A 25158-nucleotide genomic window follows, 5' to 3' on the forward strand; every position below is an offset into this window, starting at 1 on the left:
CGAACAGAGTGAGCTATGATGACCTTTTCATTCGTCAGCAGCTGATGGGCTAAAACGTTGAGCGCATCCAGCTTGATGACCTGCGAACAGCCGCGGAGGATGGAGGTCCTCTCAGGTCACAGTACTGGAGTAACTCCTCCTCCCTGCTGGACATCACATCCTATCCGACACGGAGACGTCACGTCTCAATGAGGTGAAAAATGAAACTTCATATTGTTAAATATTTGGGTTTTCAGTGGCTAATCACTTTACCTACAGAACGGTTTTATTTAGAGTATAAATATCTCATCTGCTAGCAATAAATCCAATTTTCTACCAACACTTACAGTATTTTTAATGTCAGTACAATACTAGATTGTATGATTATCTGCTATTAGGTTCTGTACGGTTTAGTTATTCTGTTATATTTGTCTCTTAATGTACTGATGCTAGTGCTTCGTGCTGCTGCTAGTTCTCTTAGTTATGGTTAGTAATCATGATCATAATTACTGTTTTTTATTATCATTGTTACATGGGTATATACTGATAGTGTGCATGTTTGACTACATGAAATCATACATGCAAATCTAAAATCTCCTGAGTTTATAGTTATTTGTATAATCATGAGAAGTGATTTTGTGGTGATTGGCAGAAATGATGTGACAACATTTTGTGTTTGGAACTTGTGTGGTACTGAATAAATGTTTATTATATATAGTGACACAGCCCATGAAAAATAGCTGCACCTTTCTGCTGCTTGATGGGAATCCTAATAAATGAGAAAATGGAAACAAGGAACAAAGCAAACGCCTCTCATCAGCCACAGTGAAGCACGGTGGTGGCAGCATCATGATGTGGGACTAGAAACCGGTCAGAACTGAGGGAATGACCGCAACCTTTTACATCTTCATAGCTATTTAAAAAAAATCTCCTAAATCTTTCATTTTAATTCCAGAATGAAATGTACTCATACAGGAACCTGCTGCCACACGAGGAACCCTCATGATGTTTTCCCACAGTCTCGTTGTCATATTAACCCATTAAGGCCACTTTACATCATTCTGTTTGTATGGAGAACCCCAAACATGAAGCACACCAGTCGCTTCATGGCTGCCGTTCAAAACTTTAATTTTTATTATTTTTCCAATAATATGTACAGAAAGGTGCATCATCACCAGCAGGAGAAAAAACGTACAGGTGGAACACTGTGAGGAGGCGGGACGATAAGGGCAGTGACCCACAGCTTGGAAGCCACAATGATGATGATGATGGAGTCCCGCTGATGACAAAGCTTCAGTCACAGCATTTTCTTTCATTTTACCTCACAAACAGCTGCTGTCCTGGACACCTCCACCAATCTCCATCCGCCTTTATCTACAGTCAGAAATCCTCCAGAGAACATAGTGGTGAGAGAAGACCCTCACGGATGGACTGATGAGTGGAGGATCGTCCCATTAATTAGCCTTCATCAAACCAGGTCTAGTCCAGAGACACCATGATCTTCATCCTAGTCTGAAACCACATGATGGTGGCCAACCTCTCTGGATTTCACCACATGATGTTTAAGACTTGAAATGTGAGGATTTCTGAAACTTTGTGTCTGGGTTTATCATCCTGAAGTCAAAAACTGAGCGTCCGGCCACTTTATCAGCAGCTCAGACTGAACTGAGAGCAGATTTCTTCTCATTTCATCACTTTATTTCATTTTTAAAGATCAGCATGTACATGTAGTTACTGCAGGTAAACGTTACTGGTTTATTTACACCCACACATCTTCTCCCTAAAAACACGCAGCAGCTCAGATTGGAATCGGTTAACCTAGCCCCTGCAGAGGACTCGGTGGTCCATGTAGCTGCAGACTGATAAAGACCGGGCTGTGGTCTGAAGGGGTCCAGGTTAACATGGGATCAAAGCTGAGTGAAGCTTTCAGTCACATCAAGGGTCAACGTTTCTACCAGGAACACGGTTAATTCTGATGATTCCTGCAGAAGAAACTGCTGTCCTCCACGTCTACAGTCAGAGTCCACGGTTAAAGGAGAGGTCCTGATCCAGCAGCTGGGACCACGGCCCCAGTCAAGCTTTCTGATAAAAAAAAAAACATCTAATCAACAATTCCACCGAGATGATGGCTCAGTCCCACCCTGATAACAAGTTAAATGTGGGGAAGAAAGCATCGCACTAGTCTAGTCAAATGTCCCTCAACTTCTCTCAGCTAGAAAACCCAGCTGCAGATCAAAATCTGATCCAGAGTCCAGTCCTCAGTTTCCATCCTGACCCTTAATCAGACTGTGGTCCAACATCAGCAAAAACTAAGACCAGTAAATAAAAAAAAAAACTCATCCACAGTGTGCTGAGAATGTACAAGCAGTCCGTCTGCCTCCCCATGCTGCATTTAAGGACACCTCGACATCGCTGAATCCTGCTGGGACACATCCTAGACCTGGACTGGGTGTTTCAGCTCATTCCGAACACATCACACAATCTGAGGATCACCGTCTGACAACGGCTGTCTTCTGGACATTTAACAGCAGGAACGTCTACCATCAGCCATGTGACTCCTGAGCCAAATGTGCCCACCATGACATGTCAGAGACGGGAGACAGGGACCATCCTCCGCCTGGAGACGGGGACCATCCTCCGCCTGGAGACGGGGACCATCCTCCGCCTGGAGACAGGGACTGGGGACCGGCCTCCACCTGGAGACAGGGACCATCCTCCGCCTGGAGACAGGGACTGGCCTCCGCCTGGAGACAGGGACTGGCCTCTGCCTGGAGACAGGGACTGGGGACCGGCCTCCACCTGGAGACAGAGACCATCCTCCGCCTGGAGACAGGGACTGGGGACCGGCCTCCGCCTGGAGACAGGGACTGGCCTCTGCCTGGAAACAGGGACTGGGGACCGGCCTCCACCTGGAGACAGGGACCATCCTCCGCCTGGAGACAGGGACTGGCCTCCGCCTGGAGACAGGGACTGGCCTCTGCCTGGAGACAGGGACTGGGGACCGGCCTCCACCTGGAGACAGAGACCATCCTCCGCCTGGAGACAGGGACTGGGGACCGGCCTCCACCTGGAGACAGGGACTGGCCTCTGCCTAGAGACAGGGACTGGGGACCGGCCTCCACCTGGAGACAGGGACCATCCTCCGCCTGGAGACAGGGACTGGGGACCGGCCTCCACCTGGAGACGGAGACCGGCCTCCACCTGGAGACAGGGACCATCCTCCGCCTGGAGACAGGGACTGGGGACCGGCCTCCACCTGGAGACGGAGACCGGCCTCCACCTGGAGACAGGGACCATCCTCCGCCTGGAGACAGGGACTGGCCTCTGCCTGGAGACAGGGACTGGGGACCAGCCTCCACCTGGAGACAGGGACCATCCTCCGCCTGGAGACAGGGACTGGCCTCTGCCTGGAGACAGGGACTGGGTACCAGCCTCCACCTGGAGACAGGGACTGGCCTCCGCCTGGAGACAGGAACTGGCCTCTGCCTGGAAACAGGGACTGGGGACCGGCCTCCACCTGGAGACAGAGACCATCCTCCGCCTGGAGACAGGGACTGGGGACCGGCCTCCACCTGGAGACAGGGACTGGCCTCTGCCTAGAGACAGGGACTGGGGACCGGCCTCCACCTGGAGACAGGGACCATCCTCCGCCTGGAGACAGGGACTGGGGACCGGCCTCCACCTGGAGACGGAGACCGGCCTCCACCTGGAGACAGGGACCATCCTCCGCCTGGAGACAGGGACTGGCCTCTGCCTGGAGACAGGGACTGGGGACCAGCCTCCACCTGGAGACAGGGACCATCCTCCGCCTGGAGACAGGGACTGGCCTCTGCCTGGAGACAGGGACTGGGGACCAGCCTCCACCTGGAGACAGGGACCATCCTCCGCCTGGAGACAGGGACTGGCCTCTGCCTGGAGACAGGGACTGGGTACCAGCCTCCACCTGGAGACAGGGACTGGCCTCCGCCTGGAGACAGGAACTGGCCTCTGCCTGGAAACAGGGACTGGGGACCGGCCTCCACCTGGAGACAGAGACCATCCTCCGCCTGGAGACAGGGACTGGGGACCGGCCTCCACCTGGAGACAGGGACTGGCCTCTGCCTAGAGACAGGGACTGGGGACCGGCCTCCACCTGGAGACAGGGACCATCCTCCGCCTGGAGACAGGGACTGGGGACCGGCCTCCACCTGGAGACGGAGACCGGCCTCCGCCTGGAGACAGGGACTGGGGACCGGCCTCCACCTGGAGACGGAGACCGGCCTCCGCCTGGAGACGGGGACTATCTCTGATGTGTTTTAGGAAACATTCAGACTGTGTGTGATTTGTTATGAATTAGCTGGAACATTTCAAAACACCACAAGACACACTGAACTTCCTCATGTGGACAGGAAGTGATGTAGATGTCCATATCTGTCCTTCAGCAGCTGGAATTTCCTGACATCTGAACCTCTGATGGGACTAAAATAAAACAAATAGTGCAGATTTGTAATGTGACACCCCCCCTTCACACCTCCCATATCATCCAGCAGTGTTTGCTAGTGGGCGTGTGACCCTCCAGAAGTTGGGGGAGCGGTGGTCGCCCCTTCCCCTCTCTGTCCATGGCCTCTCCTGCCGTGGCCCAGGATGCAGTGAGCACTTCCACAGCCTTCCTCATCCTCGTCTCCTTCACTTTCAGAGGAAGACTCTCCAAACTGTCGTGGCTTCTCATAAATACAGCAGCCTGGAACACAACACAGACAAAACCGGATCATTAGGAATTCAGATAATGGGACAATATGAGTCTCAGATAATAAAAATTCTTCAAAAGTGTAAAAAAAAAATAAACAGAAAACAGAACCAGTGTTTGCAGCCGTTTTCAGCATTTTAACCCTTAAACCTCCTCTACAACTCTAGGTGCTATCTCTGATATCACCCCCACTTTCTTAGTAGAAAGTAGGTGGTGTGTAACTGTGGGGTAAATTGTGATGGGCAGCTTACCCTTTATGTGATCTACAGAAGTTTTCCAGGCACTTTTATCCCGTCCAGCAATTCAGCCACAAAATGTAGTGTTTATTTGGTAAATAGTACACAATGCATGATCCATGACAACACCATTATTTATCACATTTTCATAATAAAAAATAGATCACTGTCATTACTATTTTGAAAAGAGGCCTTTATTTTGTCCTGGAAATTATGATGAAGACACATCCTGTCAAACTTTCCACCAATCAGATAGCTTTAATGGACGGCAACGTCCAATCAGGAGCAGCCAAAGATCAACACGTGAGCAGAAAGTTCTATGTGTGTCTGAAGAGAACAAAAATAATGATTTGGTGCATGGTGGCAATAATCAAAGGCCCTTTATAGATGCTGTCTAGAGCATGTTTATAATGTCTATATATATATATATATATATATATATATATATATGTCCAATATCACTTTTGGACACCTTCCAGCCAATCAGAATCGAGTATTCACCCAGACCACGGTATAAATATATATATAATCCCCACATAAAATACACACTCAGTACATGACTGAACACTGGAGTCTGGTGCTGTATAAACACAACTGATTATAATGCTTTTAGTTTTTTACTAATTATTTCCAGGATTATAATTTCCATACTATTGTTGACAACAGTTGTCATGTTGCCAACAATATTACATTTTAAATTTGCACATAGAAACAGAGTGACCCCCCCACCCTCTTTATTTTTCCTATTTAAATACATCTCATATCCTTCTATCTGAACTTCATCCAAATTCAGCAAGAAGCTCCAGAAATCCGGAAGCACGTATTCACAAACCGACCAATCACAGAGGAGGACACCCGTGTAACCGCGCAGCAAGCAGGGGTGCACGTCAGGCGTGGAAGCGGTGCGCGTCGCGCCTCTGTGGAGCTTATGGCGGTGACGCTTTAACTGACCCGACGCAGGCACCGCCCAGGTATAAATCCAGTCTCACAGTTACACACATGGAGATAGAAGTTAGAGAACTTCTGTCCCATCCAAGCTCCACAGAAACACCTGGAGAACACCTGTCAAACTGTGTGTGAACTCACACTTTGAGGACCTTCTTCCCAGGTGCTCGTTGTCCACAGTGTCACTTGACCACTCCACCTTCTTCTCAGTCTTCCTCTTCCTCAGTTTGATTGTCAGGCTTCGTCCCTCCTGTAACACATCAGTTAAACCAAGGATCAGACATAGAGGCTGAAATGTTCATGTCCAGACTCAACAGACGGACTCTGACAATCAAAATGAGTTGACTGGGAGTAATCAGATTACTGTAATAATCTGATCCGACCCATCTGCATGCATTTCTGAAATACCAGAACAAGAGCAAACGTTGGCGGATTTCCCACCGGAACGACATCCTGTGGAGCCAAATCAGGGACATAACATCAGTTCATCTGAACAAACGTGGAATTTTGTTCCCACTCCTTGTTTATTTTGGTCTCATTTGTGTTCTGTTATCTGTCTGTTAACCTTTTTACGTGTCTTCTGTTAACGTTCATGATGAATAAAAAAAGAAAATATTTAAAATTCTCCACTCTAACCCCGCGATTCGTCTACACTGCTGACTGAAACAGCTCTAGCAGCCAAATATTGGTTAGTGGTAAATATTATAATCTCTGCCAATTCTATGTTATTAGGTGTTTAGAAGATTCTGTAAATTTCCACGTTTCCTGAAGGGAACGTGATGGAGGGAATGCCTTCAGCCTCCTGTGTTCAGCTGTCACTCAGGAGTCCACGCCCCCATCTTCTGTAACCACACCCACCGCGCCAGATCAGGACCAAGCGTTTGAAACTGAAAAACAGGAATCTGAAAGCGTAAAATAAAAGTCCGAAGGTGAAATAAAAGTCTGAAATTCATAAGATAAAATCTGAAACTCAAAGAAAAAAAATCCCAAACTTAAAAAAATATACACAGCATATATATAAAATACTGCAAATGTATTAATAAAGTTTCTTGTTTTAGAAAAATACAAAAAAAAATCCCACTGAAATTCAAATTGATATAAACATTTGACACATTTAGTTTTATTTTGAATCCAATTATTTGTTTTTTAAAGATCAGACAGAAAAAATAAATAAATAAAAATGATGCCGTGGTCAGCATCAACATGAGATCACTGCTTGTGGCCACGCGTTAGTTAAACACACATTTATGTGCAGTTATCATTTCATGTGGTTTAAAAGTAAGTATAGAATAGTAACTACTAGGTTGTTGGTTCATTAGTAATCATGACCAATTTAAGATGGCGTAGCCCGAGTTTTGTCGATGTCACCAAACCGTTTCAGTACTAAATTAATTGGCTGACGCAGTTTTTTCTCATCTAATTAAATTCATGAAAGAGAAGGAGGATCCTTCCAGAAACACCAAGCGATGGTAGCGACATGAATGAAAAGGTCTGTAACACCAAGTCACTCATTAAGATACACAGATTCCAATCAGATTAAAACAAAACTGCTAACATGAACATGGATCCACCACAACAGAAGATTAAAAAAAACTAGTAAGAAATTCACTGAATAACACCATCCTCACCAGTCTGACGCTCATTTCAGAGCTGGACCAAGACCAGTTTGATTTTAGTGGTATTCATATCAAATGGAAAGAGATTCAGTAGAAGAGACAGAGGATACGCGAAGGGACGGACTTACTGCACTGATGTCGCTGAAAGAGTCAACAAATAACGGTAATGAATATAGTTTTTATACCACGTCAGCAAAGACTGATATATGAGCAGGTTAAGAGCATGAAGAGATGAGAGCTACCTCAGATGAGACGACAAACGGAAGCTGCATATTAATCTGAGGTATTATTAATAATATTAATGTGCATGAAAGCTCACAGCTCAGCCCCCTACAGTGTATAAATCCCCATATGAAGCATGCAGGGGCCCTAGATTACAGATCCTGTAAAACATGTTTGTTCACATTTCTGATCATATCCAATGCTACCAACACAGTCCATGGCCCCTCACCTCCTGGAGGACCAGGTTAATACCCAGCTGCTACTTTTAAATTTTAAACCAATCAGCCATCACAACAACCAGTCCTCCACCCGTATTTTTTAGTATTAGTATTTTTTAGTATAAATATTTATATTTGTGCTTTACTTTAACGCCTTACTAAGTCCAGTCCATAATACCAGCCCACACACTCCTCTGTGTGGGTCATTTAGCCGACCATGTTAGATGCGAATCGTGGATCTCATCTCCGTGACAACAGCTGAAGACATGCTTCCTCAGTTTGGCTGAAGGTTTCTGGAGTTTAATGGGATCAGTTGATCCTGAGTTCACAGGAAAAACCATCAGACTAAAGAACCTGGCAGATGACGCTGTAGGTGCGGTGACAGAGTCATCCGTAACCGTCAGGTGTGATTACATGTTACCTGGAGAATGCACAGGTGATCAGCAGAATGAGGACACGACAAGTCTCAGCATGTGAACACCGTGTTAGCTACCACTGAAACACCTAGATACCGACTCCTCCATCACAGCCCCAGCTGGAACAGCTGACAGGTGTCATGACTCTGAGAAGACGATCCAGGAATTAGTCGGACCCCGTGATGAGGAAAACATGAACAAAATTTCAGACTATGACCATGATGCTGGAATCAGCTGTAAAACATGGAATATGGTGGAATTAGCTTTTATATAGGTATGATCCATTACCTCCACCTGTGTAAGAGATTTTCATGGTTCCTGAACCACATGAAGAAAATCTGGAGACGAATAAAATTAATTTAGTGCTCTGTAGCCCACCCCCAGTCTGTGATGTTACCTGAACAGGTAACACCAGAAATTCGGGAGAAGGGGCCAACAGAAACACTAAATATGTCCTAAAAAGTTAACAACTGGTTGAGCAGCTGGTTTATATCCACAGGGTGCATCGTTGATGCTGCTGGTCAGGATCTAATCCCGGCCTAGGGCCCTTTGCTACATGCCATCCATGTCCCTTTTTCTGTTTCTTAAAACATGAAATCTGATAAATCAAAAAACAGAATTTGAATTAAAAATAATAATAATAATAATAATACAACGATTTCCAGACCCCCTGGATGTGTACAGTACAGGCCTCACATGTTCCTTGTTAGTAGGCCCAACGAGGTGTGGTTTATTTGAAAGCTGCAGCTTCCTCCTGGGGAGGCCTTTGGTTCATCCAGTGTTTTCATCACCAGCTTTCATCCACATGAAGGAAGTGTTCCTGCATACGTCTGCTGCTCCTGCAGCAACCACACCGGACAGTCACATGAACGAGACATTATAAAAAGGCAGCAGCCAATCAGATTTCACGATTCAGTCTGAAACGTTGGTGTTGACAGGCCAGCGTCATAAAGCTGCTGAATCGGTGGGCTCTAATTATAATCGATGTGCTCATTTTTGCTTCTATGTGGATTATCTGACATGATCAGATAATCTGCTTTTCCAGCACAGCGGAAAGATTTGAGTGTGAGACCAGCTCAGGTCCTGACGCACACCTGAACCCCGCAGCGGAACCGTGAGAAAACAGCTATACATCACATGTTAACATGTCCTTCACTTTCACCACCGACACACCCCTCAGCTATCGGCCTCGCACTGAAATGAGCCCAATGTAGATGAAACATTGGGCCTCGTGAAGCTTTACGTCCACAGCAGTACGGCTTCATAACGAAATAAATTCTTCTCGTTGTGAGATATTTTTCAACACAACAGTTAAAACGTATTCCAAGGAGCTCCTAAACGTTTACCTGCTGGGGAGGTGGCGGTGTGTTTGTCTGAACAGTCTCCGTTATCGTCTCACTTGATGTCCCGGGAACCTCCGCCATCCCTGGAGCGTCTCTGCTAACGCTAACGCTAGCTTGCTTTAGGATTTAGAAGAACAGGAGTCGAACGTCGTGGTATTTAATATCAGGTATGAACGCTACGGTGACTCGTCCCGATTCTTTAACTCACAAACTATATAAAAACCGACTATTATTGACCCGATGATATTGAGGTGGTGCACTGGTTGAGATGTAGAAAACACAAGTCAAGTTGAAAACAAGTCGGCTCGACTCAAACCGGAAGTGTCCTGTTTTCACAACAGTAATATTATCAGCTAGCTTCAACAAAATAGGGTAAATAATCACGCGGAACCGCTAGTTTATATTGTTTCAGATATGTAATCAAATGTGTATTTGGATCGGTAGTAGTGTCTGTTTGTGAAAAATATGTTCCATAATTAATTTTATTGTTAAAGAGCGAAGGATGTTTTTGTTCCGCTTCAATGTAACTTTACAACGGTAGAAATGGGGGGAAGATATTTCCAGTCGGACCAGATTTATTTCCTCTAGTCCGTGACGTTTTAACAGCCGTCAACAAACGGTCTTGTGCTGATATTAAACACAGAAAAACATGAAATTACGCGTTTGTATTTGTTTTTTAACATAAGTATAAAGTCTTATAATGCAAACAAAGACTTAGTTGTAAAAGGTTTTGGGAGAATTACAGCTACAGAGCTCATCTATTTAAAGGTCGTGGCTGACATGTCTGAGCTCCATGTGTTCAAAGCACAGTGAGTAGACTTAAATAATTAAATAAACCTCGCAGAAATGGTCAGTTATGAGTGTTTGGTGGATTATTTATTTGTTGTAACATTTCTTCTTCGCATTTAACACGATAGTGTTGGAAAGTCTGTTAATTTCCTATTTGAATGGAGCCACAGTTGTAAGGAAAATACTTTTAGCAGTCAGCTGTTTGGCAGAGAAGATTTGGAAGGTTTTTCCAGAGCACAATCCACATCTGCAACTCTGCTGCTCATTGCACTAATACATGCTCATTATAAATATGGCTACATTTAAAAGGTGAGCTACGGGTCTGGACTGTGGAACAACCAGTCAGAGAACGTCAGGGCTGCAGAGACTCTTAAAACAGACTTAATACCTTTATCTTTAGCTTAGCTTATAGCTGAGTTTTATTTGCTTTTGTTTAGATTTTTCGTTCTTATTGTTTAGTTTTACACAAGTACACAGTTTTTATGAAATCCTTAATGTTATTTTACTTTATTTAATAAATTTTCTGAACTCTCTTATCTGTATTTTTACTCTTGTCACTCTTATCAGTTCTTATTGTTTCTAAGTTTATTTAATCTTGTTTTTACTTTTTAACTCCAATGTTTTCCTCCTGGGGATCCTCCACACCCGGAGCTCTACCTGCTCTGTCTGCAGGGTTGTTGCCATGGTGACTGCCCCGTCTGGGTGGCTGGGGGTCCTGTGGCGTGGACCCGGCCTGCCCTGACCCGGGTGGTCCCTGTGTGGCGGCCTCTGTTGTCATGGGTGGGCTGGCTTCCGGTGTGACTGGACCCTGTTTCCTCTCAGCAGCGTCAGCCAGATGTTTTCATTCTATTGATATTTTTGTACTTACATTCAGTCAAGAGACAGTAGGGCTGGGAGTTCATATGGGCGGGTGTGGGGGGGTGTGCGTGCGCTGTGTTTGTATGTGTGTGAGTGCATGTGTGTAAAAGAGACCACTATGAGGTGTCTTTTAATTTCCTGCTAAATACTCTGGTGTGTCAAGGCTTTGTAATTTTGTTTTAATATCTAGAATGTGTTTTTATTATGTAAAGCACTTTGTGTTGCTGTGTGCATGAAAAGCGTGATATAAAAATTTTTTGATTTGTCGAGTTTATTACCAAGAAGCAAACTTACAACTAAGATATAATCCACCAAACACTAATTTACTTACTTTTTATTTAGTTTATTAGTTAATTCTGTTTAAAAAAAGAAGTCATGGGAAGTGACCTGACTGTATTTCTATGTGTTTGTTTCAGTGTGATAACGTAACTCAGGATGTGGAGGGCAGGCCATCCTCCGAGTTGGTGGCTGGCAGGAACAAGTCTTTCTCGGTTCTGGTCCACCAACCCACCTAAATCTCCTCCCTCTGTCTCATCTCAGCTGAAGTCCCCATCACGGCCCAAAGCTGAGAAGCTGCAGCGCAGGCGTCAGCGGGAGAAGACCATTCTGTCAGGTCAACCACCTGTGAGTGGAAACCTTGAAACAGGTTTAAACAATCTTTAAACAGATAAAAGTCTGCAAGAAATAGGAAATTATTGGAGGTGAGATGAAAATGTTTAGGAGGTAAGAGTTCATCTTTTAGGAGCCAAAATTTCCCCCCAAAATCCATCAAAACAAAACCTTTGAATGTTTAAAACTCACAAACAACTGTTGTATGGTATAACCTGCTCATTCAGTATATCCAGGTAGCCAGCTAACCTCCTTCTTTGAACACATAATGTTGCTGACCCTAGACCTGTCCAACCGCATCAACCCCAGATCATAGACTGCCCCCACAGGCTTGTATAGTTGGCAGTAGTAGTTGTCGTCCATCACTCTGGAACAGGGTAAATATGGACTCATCACACCACATGACCTTCTTCCGTTGCTCCAGTCCAAACTTTTTCAGATTATCCTCTCTGATAAGTGGTTTTCTTAAGACTACACAGCTGTTTAGTCTCAATCCCTTAATGTCCATCCACATTGTTTGTGTGGAAATGTTCTTACTTTCACTATTAAACATAGCTCTGAGCTGTACTGGTTGAGAAGCTGCCCTCTGCATCATTTAGGGTTAAATAACTTGTTGCCAGCTGACACACCGTCATCCATTCAGGAATTATCCAGTGGAAGGGTCTTACCTGTTTGCTTAGATAAATCCAGGTGTTGACTTTGGGTTTTTTGGGGGGTATAATGTGTCAGATTGAATGTTTTTAACAGGATAATAAAACAGAAAATGCTGATTTGGATGAAGGACCTGTGATAGTGTTTTTTCTGCTCTGGATCAGAGGATGACAGCAGTCGTCCATAAAGGACTTTACTCTGTCAACGTCCTCCTGACCCCCATTTTCCTGTAGAAGAGTCCAAATCTGGATCTCTTCCTGTTCCTCACAGAACGCCTGCAGCCCAACAGAGGAATTAAATAAAGAAACCTCAGCCATGACTCGTCTTAAAGCCTCTGGACAGCTGATCCAGCTTTATTTAAACTCTGATATTTGTGTTTTCAGAGTTCTGAAGATAGCGTAGTGAAATGGAGCGACAAGGAGAAGATCGTTTACAGCTCTCCAACGCTTCCTGGAGCAAAGAAAGGTGACTGAAATTCTGTTTCTACTTTCCAGCCCTGTCTTTCCACACACTCATACTGATTTTTTTTTTCATTATCTGCAGATACAAGAACAGATTTTCCTTCTTCTTACAGTCCAGAGTATGTGGAGTCCAGCTGGTATCAGTGGTGGGAAAAAGAGGGATTCTTCAGTCCTGATCAACATGTGAGGAGAACTTCTGACATCACATTAAATTATGTTATACATGAAATATTATAAATGAGACTATCCATCCATCCATTATCTTGACCGCTTAGTGCATTTCGGGTCGCGGGTGAGCTGGAGCCTATCCCAGCATTTACCAGGTGAGAGGCAGGCCAACACAAACAGAGACAAACAACCATTCACACTCACTCCTAAGGAGAATTTAGAGTGAACAATCAACCCTAACATGCATGTCTTTGGATGGTGGGGGGAAGCCGGGGAGAACCCACGCATACACATGGAGAACATGGAAACTCCACACAGAAAGGCTGCGCCCCCAAGGTTTGAACCTCCCCAGCTGAGGCTCGAACCAGCGACCTTTTTGCTGTGAGACTGTGGTGCTACCGATCCACAAAAAGTCATCTAAAGATAAATATTTTTCAATTCAGGTAAAAACTCCTTCAGAACCAGGAAGGACACCATGTGCCTCAGCCGGTTGGGGGTGGAGAGGACAGGAAAGCGGGGTCAACAAGCAGCATAACTCTGAGGCAGGTATACCTGCTGACAAAGAAGAAAAACACAAATTAATGACAACAGCAACATGTCAAATATTTTTACATAGACAGTAAAGAGGGCAGAGAAGAGCCTAGTGCATCATGGGACGTCCCCCAGCAGCCTCAGCCTAGGACTAAAGGAATGGATAAGAGTCACCAAACCAGACTTACTCTAAGATTCACCAGAAAGGAAAGTTTGAAGATCATCTGAAAGGTAGGGAGTGTGTATGTTTCTTGAAGCCAAACTGAAGGCCCATTTCTGCTCCCGTACGTACGTAAACAGCGACATCTGTTTCAAACGTAGTCATACGTGGCCGTCCTCCTACTTCCGTGTGTGTTTTGTGTTGCCATGGTTGCTAAGTCAGTTCCTCCACTAGGGGGCAGTCCTGTTCCCTCCCGCGAGCCGACGTCAGGTTCAGACACCGCTTGACACTCACATATGGTCCTGGTGGTGAAACTTCTCATTCGTGTCTCGTATTTAGCATGTGAAAAAGACAAGGACCCACACTGCTTCTGTTTTTAAGGGAACATTATGGCGTTACATCGCTGCCAAATACCTTGATGAGCGTACCAAATACCCTGGTAAGCGTATTTATCAATTCAGCAGCGCATTTCTTAATCGAGAGAGCGCATTGCACTGATCACTGGAGTTTTTAATTACTCGCGGGGCCATGAACGCAGCACAGCGAGCGTAGAACACGCCCCCCCCACACACACACACTCACCAGTACGCTCTCGTGGGAAAACTCTGCTCGCTCTCTCTGTTCAGTGGGCGTATTTGTCAGTCGGGGGTGGTAACCTTCTGATTAATCTGATTGGCCTGGATTTTCAGTTCCAATTCGGTGACAGCGCGGGACGTCAGTGTTCCTTCCTGCTGCTCCTGAATAAAGATATTTTTTTTAAATGACTAGTAATGAGTAATGGCTAAACTAGCTACAGAACGTAAATGTAGAACAGCTGTAACATGAGCTAATATCAATGAGTGTTACCAAATAAGTCAACAAGTGTGTGTGAAAGAGTAATACAAGAATAAAGAGGGAAGATAAAAGAGTGATAGTGAATAGAGATGCACAGGGAATCTGTGAAATATAAGTTAATTAGGAATCAAATTTAGGTGATTATTACTCAGTTATTGGTGGAACATGGAAAGCAAAAGGGACAAAGCAGTTTTCATAAATATTTAAACAGTTTAAATAAAATTTAACGGAGAAAAGCCAGTAAGCTCTGGATAATTACCTAACAAGTCATCTGCTCTGTTATTTTCTGTTATATGTATTAGAGAATTCATGAAAAGCATTACAAAGTCCAGAGCTTTCTCTGCTACTACACATTAAAATCCCCAGTACATGAAAAAACTGTTCCCCTTAAAATACAACACAGGACCCCGAAATGTCATCTCCGGGCTAAACATAACCAGCGATATGAGAACAAGGTGATAATACGTTTCCACTAACCAAAGTCATATTACACATCAAATTCCATGAATCAATGAATAAAAGAATAACAATGCACTTGATCAGTACACTGAAAAAAATAATATAAGACCGTGACCACACTTTTTTTTATTACCTAAAACAAAAAGGCTGTGAGGACATGGTGTAAAAGCACAGTAGCTATAACAAACAAAGGCAAAATACATTTAAACTAAATTCTATCACATTTAACAGACGCAAATATGTTATTAATAATAATAATAATAATGGATTAGATTTATATAGCGCTTTTCAAGGCACCCAAAGCGCTTTACATTGTGTGAATCCATTATTCATCCACTCCTCACTCATACCTGGTGATGGTAAGCTACGCGTGTAGCCACAGCTGCCCTGGGGCAAGCTGACGGAAACGTGGCTGCCAGTCTGCGCCTACGGCCTCTCCGACCATCACCGAACATTCATCCACACATTCATACACCAGCGATGCCAACACTGGAGGCAAGGAGGGTTAAGTGTCTTGCCCAAGGACACAACGACAGATGACTGCGGGAGCGGGAATCGAACCGCCGACCTTCCGATCATTGGACGACCTGCTCTACCGCCTGAGCCACTGCCGCCCAAGGACGTTGACAGACTGTACAGGCATTTTCGTGACTTATAAGACTGATATTGCATTGATTTACCTCTGGAAACTAAAGGAATGTATTGGTGATGATCGCAGTCTGATCTGGTGTTTGGAACTATTGAATGTCTACAGTAATATTTTTTGTACACAGGAGTGAAAGTGTCACCACTCTTAGTATATCGAGGCAGAGCCGTCCATACTGCTGGGACAATATATACTACCACACGGCTTTAATAATTAGATGAAAGTAAGCCGTAACAAAATAATCATTTAACCTTACAAAAGTGGTTATCAGTAAGAAATATGGAGGCTAATGAGGACCATCATGTCTGATCTTTAATAAATGTTAGCTTGTTGGTTGAGATGAATATTTCCCTCCAGAAATGTATGAAATTATTGTGTTTACACTTATTTAATCTGTTGTCAAACATGACTTGATCATCACTTACATTAACATGAACATAATAATGCATTCTTTGACAAACATATGTGCAGTATTAATATGTTTATTTAGTTTTAACCCTCAGTAATCCGCTCACTTTTACCTCTCTGTATTATATTTGTTTTCTAAACTGTCATTTAGAATCTTCCTGGTGCTCCAATAGGATTTTCCGCTTACTTTCAGGTTAAACTGTCGTGTTTGTGAATGTTTCCGTACCTTTGGGGCAATAAAGTTGCACCAAGCTATTAAAAAAAAAAAAAAAAAAAAAAAAAAAAAAAAAATGAAAACAGCCAAGTCCCGCGCTGTCACCGAATTGGAACTGAAAATCCAGGCCAATCAGATTAATCAGAAGGTTACCGCCCCCGACTGACAAATACGCCCACTGAACAGAGAGAGCAAGCAGAGTTTTCCGACGAGAGCGTACTGGTGAGTGTGTGTGTGTGGGGGGGGGGGCGTGTTTTACGCTCGCTGTGCTGCGTTCACGGCCCCGCGAGTAATTAAGAACTCCAGCGATCAGTGCAATGCGCTCGCTCGATTAAGAGATGCGCTGCTGAATTAATAATTACGCTCACCAGGGTATTTGGTACGCTCATCAAGGTATTTGGCAGCGATGTAACGCCATAGAACATGAATGAACAGAAGTCTGGACACTTTAAGCTAATCCAAACTCTCAAGCTAGCTTGAAACAAAAACGCGGTGTGAGGGACTGAGCTGACGAAGGACAAGAACACAGGTGGTTTAATACTCACAAAACACATCAGCGCCCTTAAAAGAGGTCAAATAAATAAAGCTAAACAAAAGGTATAACGGTAACGCAGAGTAACGTTAATCTGTTAACACAAAGAAACCAAATGAACCAAGCAAAGAACCAAACTGACCTCACAAACATGAAACAAAGGGGACTAAATACTGGCTGATCAGACGAGGGGTTAACAAATACTAACAAGAGACAAATCCTAAACAGTTAGTTTACTGTTTACTTAAACAAAAGAATTACTAAAAATGAAACAACTCAAACTCCAAACAACAAATCTAAATGTTTAAAGCCATGACCCAATGATCTGCCCCTGGAAGGAGCTGGCTTGGTACAGGTCCAGGGCTCCTCTGCTCCTTTGGCTTTACTGGTTGTGCTCATTTCTGCCCCCAAGCGTTCACAAGGCCCCAGCACCAGTAAGAAAGAAGAAGACACGGGAACCTAAACTTAAACGGAGTTGAAAAACAATGGTGCTCTAATGCGCGCTAACAAAAGAGAACTAAAGCATTTCAGCTAAAGTTAAACCAAATAAGTAAATAAAATGGTGTCAACCCATAAACTAACATAAGTGAAATGTGTTGGTGTAGCGGGTTATCCCCTCATACTGTGTGGCTGTAGGTACGGCCATCACATCACATGTTTGATAAGAGAAGAAGGATTCAAGGAAAAAAGATCAAGTCCTCCGTACCCTCTCTCAACGAGGACTGTTTCACTGAAGGGGAGGTGGAAATGGTAAAAGCTGGAGAAATGCATTCTTACTCCACATCCAGTTCAGAAAATATCTGTTCTTTACTTCATTCTGGGCCACACACACCCGTTACAAAGAAAAGTAAGCCTGAGCCATCTTTGTTGGAGCATCCTAGCAGACAAAATGAAAGAAGACAGAGAGCCTGGCGGTGCTGATGATAAAAAATGCAGACACAATAAAATCCCTGCAAGAGTCAGAATTCTTATCTAAAGAAATCCAAGACATGAAGGTGGAAGTGACGTCCGTGAAACAAACCTCAAGCAGCCAACAGGCGAAATGCTGGAAGACAAAATGAATGACATGGAAAAATATCCCAGAAGATGGAATCTAGGACTGTGTGGTCTGCCAGAACAGGAAGGAGAGAACGTTAAACAGAGATGTCTGCAAAGCTATCCTGCCGCTCAGGAGGAAACCTACTCTCGCACATCGACCCGAGTCACAGAACTGGTCAAATCCGGCCGGTGATTACAAGATTCATCTCCAGATCAACAAAAGATACGGCGTGGAAAGCTGCAAAGGGTTCTGAATCCCAACAACTCCTTCAGCGAGGAAGATCTTACTACCAGAGGAAGACGCGTTCCTCATTGGAGCCGGAGCCATTATTGAAGGAAAAGAGATTAAAGCTTGAAAAGTGGAAAAAGGGCTTTATATGTTTCACGTTTGGGATCTTCAGGTAACTGTCAGTTTTTGGTACGGAAAAGTTGTTCAAAGGTAAAGAAAAGCTTCACTTCTCAGGACTCTGAACCTACTGCTCTATTTTCATGTCATTATCTTTTTGTTCACTTAACATTCGGGGTATTCGAGAGCTTATTAAGAGGAAAGCTATTTTTTTATTTTGTAAAGACCAAAGAGCTGACTTTAACTTTTACAAGAGACACATGCCCTAAAATCTGACTTTAGCTTCTGGAAAAACCAGCGGGGTGGAAATATGATTGGTTGGCATATGGAAGTAACAATTCTGCAGGACCTGCATTAATTAAAAGGTACTTTTGAAGGAAAAGTGCTTAAAAGCAATGCACATTCTTCAGGAAGATGGTTGGTTTTAGTGATAGAATATTGTAGTAATATATTATTCTGGGAAATATTTATGGATATTATACCAGGGCAAAAACAAGCTTCTGTTTGAGAAACTTGAAGTGGAAATATCGGTTTTATTAATTTTAGGTGGTGATTGGAACTCCGTTTCAGACCCTATAAAAGACTTGTCCACCGCAGACCGCAGACAGGGATTTATGTAGAATTCAACAACTCTGAACTTAAACTGTTTTCATGTCTGAGGGCCGGCTGTTAAAAATTTAATCTGGATTTGGGAATCCCATTTTTCGAGATGGAGGATCACGTAATCCAGCTTGCTTTTATCCCGGTTGTTCAAAGCAACATAGGACTGGATCACCCTGATCCAGAATCCCGTTTTTCCAGCATGTAAACCAATGCGGGCTTCCGGCCAGGTGAAGAACAGCGAGCAGGGACGGGGTCACTATGTGATTTTCACTTGGCGACAACACATAGGACCTCATGAACATCCACTTCTATATATAAGTGTACGACTTCTCACCGGAGCCACAGCAAATGTAAAACTAGTCCATTAACAACTACGTTGTGGATATTTTGGGAATGGCTTAAAAAAAAGCACAATGTGACAATAATAATGATGCACCTGAGCCCCGTGTTGAGGAGGAGCCGGACCAACCTCGGCTTTCTGGACGTGTAGTGAGGGATGCGTCTGTTTGACGTTATTCCGGACAGGTTCTTCTCTGAACACGATGAGTGACAGGAACATGGATTATTTTATTTAGGGTCCGAGCCATACGAAGTATGGAAGGACCCTATTGTTGTTCAAATGTTTATTCTCCTTCTAAGAACTTTGAGGCCAAATATGACCCCATAAACACCCATGAAAAGTTGTGAAACTTGGCACACACGTCAAGTCTGGCGAAAATTTCGATATTCTAAGGTCCGCATACACTTCAATGGAAAATTGTCTCAACAGCAACACCTAGATACCCCAAAAATCCCCAAATGAATGGGGTCCCGGAAGTCTACTTCCACGAAGGAAGACGAAACTCGGCACACACGTGTAACACCCCGAGTCAAGCAAAAAAGTCAATCGAACACCTGTTGCCATGGCAACATAGCATGCTAGCGTGTTAGCGTGCTAGCATATTAGCATGCTAGCGAAAAATGCTAACTAGGTAAATAAACATTTCAGGTTCTCAGCTAGCCATTTTCCCAGATGGCCTAGCATGTTAGCACGTTAGCTAGCATGCTAGCATATTAGCATGTTAGCAAAAAATGCTAACGAGGTATATCAACATTTCAGATTCTCAGCTGGACGTTTTACCATGTTACATACCATGTCAGCAGGTAACCTAACATGCTAGGGAAAAGGTGTATGAGACGGGTGCCGGGGTCAAGAGGCTCGGACCCGATGGATGTAGCTCGAGACTTTAATTGTTTTTGTTGTTGACATTTGCTTCAGGGTTATTTCATGGGGCGGGTTAGTGTTATGTTTTATTGTTGCTGTACGATGCTGACAGGATTAATAGGCTATGCTACTTTATCTACTTCATCCTTGTAACTCCTTGATACTAGAGCTGGTAGATTCCAGTGATCTTACAACAGATAACGGCTTCATTTTATTCATAGATATATATAAAGCTTTTTAACACTGTTAAACACAAGGCTATGTTTGTGGCTCTTGATTACTTTGGTTTTGGCAGCTACTTTAAAAAGCAAAGTAATCAAGATGAATCAGGTGCTCCGGCAGCTCCTTCTTATTTCTGTTAGTCATGCCGCTGATGGCTTCACAGTTAGATTAAGAATGTTTTAAAGGTGTGCAAAACACAGAAATAAAATGCTGTCCGCTGGCAGATGATACTGCCATTTTTTAAAGACCAAACTGAGATTCAGAAGGTCCTGGGAGGTCGTAAAGTATTCTCTAAAGCAACAGCTTAAATATAAAACAATGTCTTGAAAATACGTTGAATTCAAAACTTTATAAAAAAAACAATAAACAAAAAAATGTGGTTCCCAAACCTAATTTTTTAAGGGGTTGGGGGGCTAGAATTCCTCCTGAAATGTGACTTTGACGTGAATAAACCGTCTTCCCTGCACACAGGTACTTTTAAGCTGCTTCGTATGTAGAAACATCATTTCTCCCCCAAACAGAACTTATCTGGAACAATTAATACATTAAGTACAACAACAATTCGTTTTGGTGTTAACTGGGTTTTCATTTCTGAGTTACTTAATGAAAATGGTGACCTTTGTATCTATGCAGAATTCCAGTGTGAGAGTACTGTGTAGTATTTGATGCTATACCAGGTGCTTACCTGAACATAATACAAGGAAATAGTGGCTTTAATCAACTAGAAAATTTTAATTGTGTGATCAGATTAAATGGAACTAACATTAAGGACAAAAATGTAATAATAAGTACTTTAGACATATAATCTACTGTCATGTTTTACCTTGTTGCATATTTTTCTCTTCACTATTGAAATTCAGTGAATTTCCTACTGGTTTGATCCTGTTGCTCAGTTTCTTTTATGTGTTTCTGTCTTCATTGAAATTTCAGTAAAGATATTAAAGAAAAAAAGAAAAGAACATGGACCAAATTGCACCGAATGATAAAAGAGGATAAATGGGCCCTCAGAGCTGGTTCCACAGAGAGGGCTCCGTATCAGCCAATAACATAATAATAAGATAAACTTTATCAATCCCAGAGAAAGTGTTGGCACTGACTGCTCACACACACCTTAAAAACCTTCACACATTAAATACCTTTGATAAAAAACAAAATACAATTACATAATAACTTTTTGCTCCAGTCCAGACCAGGAGCCTCATTTCTAAAGATGGCGTAGGAACAAAAACCGGTGTACGCCAAATACAGTTAACTTCTAGGATTTATAAAAACCAAACTTGGCAGGAAAATGTTCCCACCTGCAAACTCTGACCCAGGTGTATGCACAAAATCTGGAAAAACGGGAAACGGCGACACCAACGGTCCAGAATAAAATCAAGGAAATGATGTGAAATGTGAGACATTTGTACACAATCCACTCTTACCTTTCACACCACATGTTAGATGTTAAAGCTGTTTGTAGACATGAATAAACACACATTCCATATTAATCCTCCTAAGAGCCACGCTCAGGAAAACCAGGATTTCCAGGAAAAAGGGAGATGATATTATGATATTAATAAGAAGCTCAACCAGTAAAACATGTTCTGTCATTGTGAAACAAAACTTCATGTTATAAAATCCATCCAGATAAATAAGGAGCCAGTCTGCTGCCAGCATGTAGCAGCCAGTGTGGAAAGTAGCTTTGGTCCTTCAGTCCAGCAGAGCGGGACCAGACTGGAGGCTGGAGGTCTAGAAGTGATGCTACGCTAATGAAACACACAAGAGGAGGATTTCCTTTATTTATTCTTATACAAAGTTTTTATTCTTGTCCTAATTTCTGTCCACACATCTTAGTTTCCTGCAACTCCTGCAAGTCCACCTGGTTAATAGCGGTGATGGTGTCCCTCTGCACCTGCAGGACTTCCTCTGTGGACACGGTTGCTGTGGTGCTGGGTGGAGTCTCTGGCCTCCAACCACAACTGCAGCACCGCCCACCCAGCTGGAACATCCAGGAACTATAAAGAAATATTATTCAGCACTAAATAAACTGCTACCAGTCTCAGGTGTATCTGTACATATTTATTTTATAAATAAAACAAAAGACTACATTACTGGCATCACTGCTGCAATCTAGCAGCTTTTCTCCAGAACGATCTACTGTGGGCTGCAGCGTCTTGCCTAAGGCCTCAACTGGAAGGTGTTACTGTTCACCCCTGTGGGAATCGAACTTCGATCTCCCGCATGGCAGACGGATGCTCTACCGACTGAGATACCCAGCTGCATGTCTCGATGCCTCTAGCGTGTCTTCCCTTTTGACACGACATTGACAGCATCTCCACCTGCTGCCACTATTCTGCCTTTCTGACACCAGTAATGCCCACACTGTCTCGACCTTTTTACGTTTTTCAACACAGTCCATCAGGATCTCAGTCTCACATTCCGAAAAAATCTGCTTCTTCCTTCATTTTCTCCTCTTCTCATCTTGTCTGATGTCTGTGAGGTGTTTATCTCCTTCATTCATCAAATCATTTTGTTATTTTCATAATTAAAAGGTTATTGTCATCATAAAATAAGAAAAGAGCAACGTTCTGCAGCCTGATGGATGTCTGAGTGGATTTCAGGAGAAAAAAGAGAGTAAGGATAAGCAGGTAATATTTCTCATCTTCTTCAGGAGCAGCTGTCCCACCGTGTGGACCGGACCTTCTCTTTGTGCATCCCTCCACCAAACGTGACGGGTACTCTGCATCTGGGCCACGCTCTGACTGTCGCTGTGGAGGATGCGCTGGTTCGATGGTAACCCCCAACGTCTGCGGCACGCTGAGCGCTGTACAAAACTGCTTTATTCACATCCGTTTTCATCCTCCAGGAGAAGGATGCAGGGCTGCAGAGTTCTCTGGGTTCCTGGATGTGACCATGCAGGCATAGCAACACAGGTATGTCGTCATTATCATGGTCTCTGTCTCACCACTTCATTTCTTTCTCTTGGAATTTAAAAGATCAGCTTTCTTGTTTATCTGATGTCATTTAAAACTTCTTTCTGTAAATGTTCCTCCAGCTGCAGCTTCAGTTTCAGCCGTCTGCAGACTTTTAGTATTAATTGTCCTTTTTGTGTTATTGATATAAGTCTCAGTGTGTCTCATGTCCATCGTGTCCTGTGTCTCAGACTGTGGTGGAGAGAAGACTGCTGAGGGAAACTGGGAAACTCAGACAGGACTTCTCCAGAGAGGATTTTTTACAGGAAGTCTGGAAATGGAAGAATGAGTAAGTTTTTCGTAGCACATTGAGTCATGTGTTATTGATTGATCTGCCGTTGTTTGCTTGTGTGAGCTGCTGCTTCTTCTGTTCCAGGAAAGGAGAGGAGATCTACCAGCAGCTGAAGAGACTGGGAGCTTCTCTGGACTGGAGCAGAGCATGTTTCACCATGGATCCAGTAAGCCTCCAGACACATTTATGAAAAGAAAAGTACTTAGTTTAATCCCCGAAGGGTAATTATACAATGTATTGATTATATCTGTATTATTAATAGTGGTGAACTAGCAGGAAAACGAGGGGAACACTGAGATGATGCTTTCCCCACTTCACATTTATGTTGAAGCCTAGTTTTATAGATTACACATCTATTACAAACATGTAATAAAATCACTATGATTAACATCTGGAGGTCCAGATGACAGGAAAGGAGATGGGTGAAGTCACTAGTGGGACCATCCAAAGGTCCTTTTACTCAAATGTCTCTGCAGATCATCTAAAGCAGTGTTTTTAAAATGGGGGTACATTCTCCCTTTGAGGGGCTTGGAGATACTCCAGGGGTTGCTAGTCAGTGGAAGCCTGGAATCGATCCGCCTACCTTCCGGTCGAAAGACGACTGCTCTTCCTGCTGAGCTACAGCCGCCGTTCATGTAAAAGTTGTAATGATCATGTCATCTTAATTTAATGTAAATGTAATGTTATAAACTTAAATGTCTAGTCTTAGTCTAACAAACCCAGATCACCTCCATGTTTGAGACGTTCTGGCTCATACCAGATAGCATCACCTGTCAATCACTGATCAGAAAGTTGAATTGAAGCATCGATGCTGAAAACAGAGTCCAGACACAGAAGGAGAAAGTAGAGCCGGTAAAATCCGTCCATGAACTGCAGCCTGACCCGAGACGTGATGTTTCAGAAAGTAGCTAACAGCAGCATGAAACCAGAACATCTCCATCTTACCACAAACATCACCTGTCATGTTGGTAAGACACCTGGAAATTTACTGAATTCAGCTCCTCACAGACTCCATGCTAAAATCCTCCACCATGGAGTCTTCTTCTGTGGTGTCTCTGCTGGTAGCTTAAAAAACCTTGATGACCTCCTGAAGCTGGATGGATCCACAGATGTGACAGAAATCCACAACGTGTTGCTTTTGTTTCATGTCAAATCAAGACGACGCGTCCTTTCTGGGCGTCCTTTCTGGGAAAGTTTGAAGGGGAAATAACGGGAGGATGTCTTTAATGTTGTTAACACATTTTTCCATCTAAACAGTCTAAATTTTACTAACGAGAAAAGGTTTGATATGAATTTATTTATGGATTATTGTCATTTACCATTTTAGAAACATTTGATTCAAAGCCTTTATTGTGATTACACATAGTAGTGTAACGCTCGGCACTCCGAATACATCAAAACACACCGAGGCAAAGACACAAGACATATAATAAATTTTACATTAAAATCTCTAAAAAGAAGATAAAAACAGCGTAAAA

The 25158-nt window shown here is 43.4% G+C and overlaps 2 protein-coding genes across 38 annotated transcripts in view; one reads left to right on the top strand and one right to left on the bottom strand.

Annotated features, from left to right (window-relative positions):
• Positions 1-1090: 1090 nt before the first annotated feature.
• On the bottom strand, positions 1091-10013 carry ppp1r11 (protein phosphatase 1, regulatory (inhibitor) subunit 11). 36 transcript variants are annotated; one of them, XM_042012308.1, is made up of 9 exons: positions 4112-4154; positions 3765-3891; positions 3686-3733; positions 3607-3630; positions 3260-3362; positions 3181-3204; positions 3102-3125; positions 2889-2936; positions 1091-2857 (listed from the first exon to the last, which is right to left on the bottom strand). In XM_042012308.1, the coding sequence occupies exons 1-9, from the start codon at positions 4126-4128 to the stop codon at positions 2523-2525; spliced, it is 750 nt and encodes a 249-aa protein (XP_041868242.1). In that variant the 5' UTR covers positions 4129-4154; the 3' UTR covers positions 1091-2522. The 36 variants fall into 36 exon arrangements, with proteins under 36 accessions (XP_041868242.1, XP_041868238.1, XP_041868225.1 ...); XM_042012304.1 differs by having other exon boundaries at positions 3260-3386; positions 3662-3733; XM_042012291.1 differs by having other exon boundaries at positions 3260-3307; positions 3339-3630; positions 3662-3733.
• A 273-nt stretch (positions 10014-10286) lies between these two features.
• The window catches only part of vars2 (valyl-tRNA synthetase 2, mitochondrial), a 41181-nt gene continuing 26309 nt past the window's right edge, over positions 10287-25158 (top strand). For both annotated transcript variants that reach the window (XM_042012242.1, XM_042012244.1), the window contains exons 1-8: positions 10287-10510; positions 11765-11972; positions 12992-13073; positions 13152-13252; positions 23088-23209; positions 23283-23349; positions 23580-23677; positions 23765-23846. In XM_042012242.1, coding sequence (XP_041868176.1) covers positions 11784-11972; positions 12992-13073; positions 13152-13252; positions 23088-23209; positions 23283-23349; positions 23580-23677; positions 23765-23846 — 741 coding nt within the window. In that variant the 5' untranslated portion in view covers positions 10287-10510; positions 11765-11783. The remainder of the gene's footprint in view (positions 10511-11764; positions 11973-12991; positions 13074-13151; positions 13253-23087; positions 23210-23282; positions 23350-23579; positions 23678-23764; positions 23847-25158) is intronic.

This window comes from Melanotaenia boesemani, chromosome 17, assembly GCF_017639745.1.
Source record: "Melanotaenia boesemani isolate fMelBoe1 chromosome 17, fMelBoe1.pri, whole genome shotgun sequence".
Taxonomy (NCBI): Eukaryota; Metazoa; Chordata; class Actinopteri; order Atheriniformes; family Melanotaeniidae; genus Melanotaenia; species Melanotaenia boesemani.